This window comes from Cloeon dipterum, chromosome 4 (assembly GCF_949628265.1).
Source record: "Cloeon dipterum chromosome 4, ieCloDipt1.1, whole genome shotgun sequence".
In the NCBI taxonomy this organism is placed as follows: domain Eukaryota; kingdom Metazoa; phylum Arthropoda; class Insecta; order Ephemeroptera; family Baetidae; genus Cloeon; species Cloeon dipterum.
Window position 1 is genome coordinate 34,475,049 of NC_088789.1, and position 7,617 is coordinate 34,482,665.

General features: G+C 40.8%; 1 protein-coding gene across 1 annotated transcript; it reads left to right on the forward strand.

Annotated features, from left to right (window-relative positions):
- The first annotated feature begins 374 nt into the window (after positions 1 to 374).
- LOC135942932 (trypsin eta-like) lies at positions 375 to 2,401 on the forward strand. The gene is made up of 9 exons (XM_065489287.1): positions 375 to 593; positions 650 to 733; positions 787 to 882; positions 930 to 1,165; positions 1,228 to 1,328; positions 1,597 to 1,741; positions 1,796 to 1,912; positions 1,969 to 2,112; positions 2,163 to 2,401. The coding sequence occupies exons 1-9, from the start codon at positions 506 to 508 to the stop codon at positions 2,331 to 2,333; spliced, it is 1,182 nt and encodes a 393-aa protein (XP_065345359.1). The 5' UTR covers positions 375 to 505; the 3' UTR covers positions 2,334 to 2,401.
- The last annotated feature ends 5,216 nt before the right edge of the window (positions 2,402 to 7,617 follow it).

Here is a 7,617-nt window from a genome sequence, read left to right on the forward strand (position 1 = left end):
AACCATTTTTCCCGCCAAAACAATTTGAATGCGATGAGTGCGCATGCGTTAGAGCTGGTTTGAGTACTTGCAGAGGGACCGCCCGAACGAATGACTCCTTTGTCACCTCTGACGCATGCGCCATTCTTGCATTCAAATTGTTTTGGCGGGAAAAAACGGTTCGCACGTCGCTCTGGTCTTTTTTAACGGAAAAAACATCCTCTTTACCTAATTTGACCCTCAGGAATCGATTGGTGGGCTCAGAAACTTCGTCAAAGACGGTTTTCAAAATAAACGAAGAACTAACTATAAAAATCAAGCTTTTATACCCATTCACTTTTGTTTCATTTTACTGCCAGCTTTTCATGCAGTTTCCAGAGTCGGGCTTTTCTCGACAGGAAGCCGACTTCCCGTTTTCCGATGCAAACGCTGACGGGGGCCGCCATAGCTGGCCAAGGTTTTGCATTCAGGGACGCTGAAAACGAGAGTGCGGACGCAGATGCGATGACCGCTTTTCACGCGAGGAATGGAACGGCGCAAAACTGAAAGCAGATATTTCGAAATAATTGCAACTACCCTCGTCTGCGTTTTATTTTTCTACCCGGCAGCATCAGGTTGGTCATTTTTATTTAATTTAAATTAATTAATCAGGAAATTTTATGACTCTCAGGGATGTCGATTAATGTTGGAGAAGAATCCACAACGGAGGAGATTCAAGAGACGAAAATTACGGTTGAGGAACAATTTGTGACAGGTTAGTTAATTTTAAAATTGTTTCAGAGAAGACAAAACCTTATTATTTATTAGAAATGGCGTTAGAAGTTTTGGAGCTTGAAGACATTTACGAAACAACCGTGACAGAAGAAGAGACTGATCCTCCAACCTCTCTACCAGAAACAACAGGTTTTTAAACACATTAAAGATATAAAATTTTGCATTTATCCATATAGTTGAAGAACAATTTTCGACACAAGAAGTAATAACGGACGTTCCTACTGAAACACTACAAACAGAGTTAGAGGAAATCTCGGAACTGACGACAGTCGAGCATTTAAGCACAGAATATTCGACACAGTCCACGGAAGAACCAATAAAAGGACTTATGAAGCTCGAACTGAGCGACGATCTCGAAAGTGACAAGATAATCAATGGAGACCTGGCGGAGGAGGGATCCTACACCTCCGTCGTGAGAAAATATTAATTTTAAACCGTTGCTATGGGGATAATAAATTAAATTTATTGTTATAGGTCTCATTACAGCACGTGAATAATTCGCAACCCTTCTGCGGCGGCACCATTCTCAACCGCGACTTTGTGCTCACCGCCGCCCACTGCATTTTCGCCAAAGAGTAAGTAAAATAAAATAAATTAAATTCAAGCTCCAATCGATTCCTGAGGGTAGAAATAATTCTTTCGATCGAGTAATTATTATGTGACGTCACAACCAATGCCAAGCACGAAGCATGGCCGATGGCTATTACGCATGCGCGCAGTAGCAAACAAAATATTTGAACGTTTCTCGCGCCAAAGGAGCGTGCGTTTTGTTTTATTATTTAAACCCTCAGGAATCAACAATTCGGTTTCAGTTAATGTTTAATTTTGAATTTTCACCTGCAGTGGAGAAAATTTGATCGACTTCAAAGTGGTGTCGTCCAACATCGACCTGAAGCGCGAAATCAGGACCTATTATCCCGTCACTGTCATCGTGCACGCCCTCTACAACAAATCGATTTTTCTCGGATACGACATTGCACTCGTCAAAGTAAATTCTCCATTTTTTTGTATATTAAAATAAATTAAATCATATTTAATTCAGGTCGAGCCTTCATTCGTATTGGGAGACGGCGAGTCGGCCGTCGTCCTGCCGAAACAAAACGAAGAAACTGAAGTTGGAACAAAAGCAACTGTCGTTGGTTGGGGGCGCACTGACCAAGTACATACTGATTAATTTTAATTTAAAGAAAAACCTGCAATTTTAAATTATTCTAGCGATTCACGTCGGACCGCGTGTTGCGTGTGCTGGATGAGTCGGTGATAGAAAACAGCGAGTGCGAGGAGCGGCTCAACTTCCACCCGCCCATCCACGCATTCCACTTGTGCGCCCAGCCGCGGCCCAATACTGGCTTTTGCAAGGTACGCGTTTTGAAATAAAATTTGATTTTAATAATTAAATTTATTTTCAGGGTGACTCTGGCGGGCCAGTGTTTGTGGGGAGGAAACAAGTGGGCGTGGTGTCGTGGTACAAGGGCAACTGCTCGCACGAGGAGCCCCTGCCGAACGTGTTCACCCGCGTCGCCCACTTCGCTGATTGGATTTTAGAAAAGATCGATGAGGAGGAAAATCAATTTGAATAATTTATTAAATTTTATCTATAACGTATTTGTATATATGCGAAAGTGAAATAAACTCTAAATAAGTTCAATTTTATTTTATTTGCAATTTCGAATCATGAATTGAGTTTGCACAAAAATTTCACTTAAAATAAATTCATTCATTGATTCTTTGATTTTTAATTTTTGCCGCAAAACCTGAGCAATTGATACGTTTCATTGTAGTGAGTCGTGTCTTCAAGTCAGAACCTCCATTCGATCCATAGGCATATTTATAAAAAAAAATAATAATAAAATAAAATTCTTCACTCTAGTACTAGTTTTGGGGACGTCGGCGGCCGCAGGGGTAGGCGGGGGCGGTAAAAGAGCTTAAAAGACGCGGAATTATACGGCGAGTCTGAAACACTTTAGTTTTTCGTCTTACAACCCATAGGAACCAAGATATTAATTTTTAAATTAAAAAAACTCAAATTGTGACATTTCAAACTTTTGTATTCGGGGCCCAGGCGGGGTCCTATGGGCCGAACGACGCTGATTATAGTACCATTAGACGACCCTTGATAAGGCGCATCTGTCCGTGTTGGATTTTTAAAAATCGGACCATTTTTCGAATTTTTATGATTTTTTCATTCAAATTTTTGAAAAAAGTCAAAATGTTCAAATATAAAAATTTTTTAGAACGGAGAAAAATTTAGGGGGATTTCTAGCTTTACCACACGCGCAGAACCACAACCAGTCTCAAAACCTATTTTCAGATTTTTATCACCCATAGAAAAATTAATATTAATTTTTATCGTTTTTGGGCTTGAAGCGAAAATGGTTATATTTTTCTTAAAATTCGGCCGTTCATCCGATCGTTGACCAGGACCCCTCATTAGAAAGGTCTTGAACGGGGCTTTGACCTGAAGTACCCTAACGACCTTTTTCAGGGTACCCCGACCTGAGATCTGCACCCCGGCCGATTTTTAATGCCGTTTTTCAGTTATTTCCACATTTTTTAAAAGAAATTAGGAAAATGATGTGCTCTTAACAAATACAAATATCATCTCGATATTTTCTTCCGCGATTAATTTGTTCTTAAAAAAATTCGGAGATTTTAACGCTCGGAGTTGCTACAAATTTGTTGCCGCGCGCGGCTTAAAAACGCGGTAGGCGCGCAGCACTTTGGATGCTTTTACGCGCAGGCAGCCAGCTCCCTCAGCAGCAGTAGAATTAAAAGCCGAGCAGATAATTGCAGACCATATTTCGATCAGGCGGCGGTGTGGTTTTTTATATAATTCTGAAGGTCGCCGCGGCGGATCATTATCGCCGCGCCATTATTTACGGCTTAATTGCCGAAATTACGGCCGAAAAGTACTCAATTAGCGGCCGATTCACGCGCGAATTAATTTATTGTTTTGCCTGCGCAATAAGTGTGTGTTTTGTTGCTTAGAAATAAATTTTGGAGAGCCAGGATTAGAGTGAGTGTCACCTGCTTCAGAGAGAGAGAGAGAGAGAGAGAGAGAGAGAGAGAGAGAGAGAGAGAGAGAGAGAGAGAGAGAGAGAGAGAGAGAGAGAGAGAGAGAGAGAGAGAGAGAGAGAGAGAGAGAGAGAGAGAGAGAGAGAGAGAGAGAGAGAGAGAGAGAGAGAAGGGGCTCAAATTGCCGCTCTCTCGCCGCGAGAGACTGCTGCCGAGCTGATTTTGTGAGTGAGCCGCACCGGCTAATTACGCCGACCGCCAGCAGGTGCGGAAAAACGGGCAGTGAAACAACAAATTATAAAAAAAATGACTCGAAATTATTTTATTTAAATAAAATCGTTCAAACAATGGAGGACCGTTCTGATTGGCTAAGTTCTAGCCCCCCACTCCTTCAGAGCTTAAGAAAAAGTGGCGCTGGCATCGCAACTTCGGCATTTGGAGGGGGTAAAGTATGTTTGAGCGTTTTTATAATTAAAAGACCATCTTTGACGATGTTTCTGAGCCCACCAATCGATTCCTGAGGGTCGAATTAGGCGAATTGGATATTTAATCCAACCAAAAAGTCCATTGCGCGACGAAGAACTTTTTCCCGCCAAAACAATTTGAATTTAAATGCGAGAAGTGCGCATGCGTGAGAGCTGGTTTGAGCAGTTGCAGAGAAACCAACTGTAAAAATGACTTTTTTTGTCAGATCCAGCCAGCTCTGACGCATGCGCAGTTCACGCATTAATATTGTTTTGGCGGGAATAAAGGTTCGCACGTCGCGCTGGACGTTTTTCTCGGAAAAAATGTCCTTAATACCTAATTCGACCCTCAGGAATCGATTGGTGGGCTCAGAAACTTCCCCAAAGACGCTCTTTAATTAAAAAATAAATGCCAATTATTTTAATTTCATATTTAATTCAGTTTTTATATAAATAAAATCGTTTAAACAATTGAGACCCCTTCTGATTGGCTGTTATATCCCCCCACTCCTTCAGAGCTTATGAGAAAGTGGCGCTGGAATCGCAACTCCAGCATTTGGATGGGGCAAAGTGAGCTTTTTTCTTTTATTCGGTGCTTTTTGAGCGTTTTTATGATTTAATTAGTATTTTTCACGTCCCTGGAGCTTTATTTCGGCAGCCCTCTGCTTTCCAGCAACAAAACACTCTCCTCTTACATTTTTCTAGCGCGCAGCAGGTGATTTTCCTTTGCTGCCCGCGCGTGCATCGGCATCAGCAGGCCCGAAATAAAAGTTGCGTCACGATTCCGGTTCAATTTTAACGCGAATTAAAACAAAATTTATCGTTGCTGCGATAGAAGGGTGGTTTTAATAGTATTTTAAAATCCTAAGATGTAAAATGTATATGTTTTGCTAGTTTCGCTTATTTCTACACCATATCTGTACACGATTTTGAAAGTCTTCCCGCTGCATCTCATCGCCGTTGCGGTGGGTCCTGAGAAGATCTGTAAAATAATTTTATTTTAAATAAAAAAATTGTCAACAGGCTAAAAAAGTCCGCACCCCAAAGACCCTGCTCGATGGATGGACACATGTGTGGCAGGGATTGGCAAATTTTATTCCAGAACTCGGTTTTCTGCAGTGCTGGCGAAAATAAGGCCTCCAAAACTGCATCGACGGCTGCCTGCCAGCTCTGAGTTGCATTCATCACAAGTTCCAAGTACGAATGCTAAATATTATTATTTTTAAATGACTGTATGAATAATTAAATTATTTTAAACACCATTTCCTTGTATTGTTCGCTATCCAAAAAAGCAAAATACGCTTCGACTCTTAAGAGATCTTCCTCCGTGGACACGGGGAAACGTTTCGGCTTTTTAGCGACTGGCATTGCTTTGGAGAGCTGAACCTCATAAATTAGACCTTCAATCGATTTTTCCAGTCGGGTAAACCGTTCTGAAACGGAATTAAATGGTTTTAACATCTAATTTTTTTAAATATTAACCAGGATTTACCTTGTAACGACGACTTGAGCAATAGCTGATTTCTCCCCAAATCACGCAAAGCAGACCAAACTGAATTAAAATTTGATTTATTCGATTCAATTAAATAATTACGAGCTTACCATCGTATAGATCTGCATGTTGATCACTTTCATCACTCGATTCTGGCAGAAACTGGTCTGCAGGTGGTTTGATTTTCTCAGGAATCGGCACTTCTGAAGAAATATTTAAAAATATTAATATTTATTTCGATTAAAAACGTCTTACCATTTCCAGGGATATTTTCAAAATTGTCATTGTCATTTATATCCCGTTTCTCCACCGAATGTACCCTGAATTCGGCCTGAGCAGACGGACATTCGATTGCGGGTTTTAAAACTGTCTTTTCGATTGATAGTAGTGGTGGAATTTGGGCTGGAGCTGGTTGTTCTACCGATTTGCTTTTCACGGAAATTCCCGCTGCCGCAGAAATATTAAAAAAACAAATATCTTTATTTCGATTAAAGCTTTCAAACCTTTTCTTAGCATATTTTTAAAATGGACACGTTCATATTTATCCCTTTCCTGCTCCTCGGGGGCCCTGGACTCACCCTGAGCAGATGGTCCTGGAGGTGGTTTGAGTACTGATTCGATTTCCTCGGAAAATAGCACTGCTGAAGAAATATTGTTTAAAAAAATATTTATTTAGATTTAAAAATGTCGAACCTTTACTTGGAATATTTTCCAAATTGACAGAGTCATCTTTATCCCTTTTCTCCTCAGCGGCTGCCCTGGATTCGGCCTGAGCAGACGGACCTTGGATCGCAGGTTTTAAAACTCTCTTTTCAACAATCGGAGCTGGTTGAGCACTTTTCAAGACTGATTCAGGTGGAAGCTGGACTGGAGGAGGTTTTACTACCGATTTGATTTTCTCGGGAATCAGCACTGCTGCAGAAATAAACAAAAATAAATTTATTTATTTCGATGAAAATGTCTTACCTTTTCTTTGAATATCTTCCCATTTGCCAGAATCCTTTTTATCCTTTTTCTCCTCAGCGGCTGCCCTGGATTCGCCCTGAGCAGACGGACCTTGGATCGCAGGTTTTAAAACTCTCTTTTCAACAATCGGAGCTGGTTGAGCACTTTTCAAGACTGATTCAGGTGGAAGCTGGACTGGAGGAGGTTTTACTACCGATTTGATTTTCTCGGGAATCAGCACTGCTGCAGAAATAAACAAAAATAAACATATTCATTTAGATTAAAATGTCTTACCTTTTCTTTGAATATCTTCCCATTTGCCAGAATCCATTTTATCCTTTTTCTGCTCCACGGGTGCCCTGGATTTGCCCTGAGCAGACGGACCTTCGATTGGTTTCTTGACAATCGGAGCTGGTTGAACAATTTTCACGACTGATTCAGGTGGCAACTGGACTGGAGGAGCTTTTTTCACTGATTTTATTTTTTCGGGAATTGGCACTTCTGCAGAAATAAACAAAACTAAATTTATTTATTTCGATTAAAATGTCTTACCTTTTCTTGGAATATCTTTGACAGAATCCTTTTTATCCTTTTTCTGCTCCACGGGTGCCCTGGATTTGCCCTGAGCAGACGGACCTTGGATCGCAGGTTTTACGACTGTCTTTTCAACAATCGGAGCTCGTTGAGCACTTTTCAAGACTGATAGGGGTGTAAACTGGACCGGAGGAGGTTTTACTACCGATTTGATTTTCTCGGGAATTGGCACTGCTGCAGAAATAAACAAAAATAAACATATTCATTTAGATTAAAAGTTTCAAACCTTTTCTTGGAATATTATCCAAAATGACAGTGTCATTTTTATCCTCTTTCTTCTCCGCGGGTGCCCTGAATTCGCCCTGAGCAGACGGACCTTCGATTGCAGGATTTACAACTCGCTTCAAAATTACA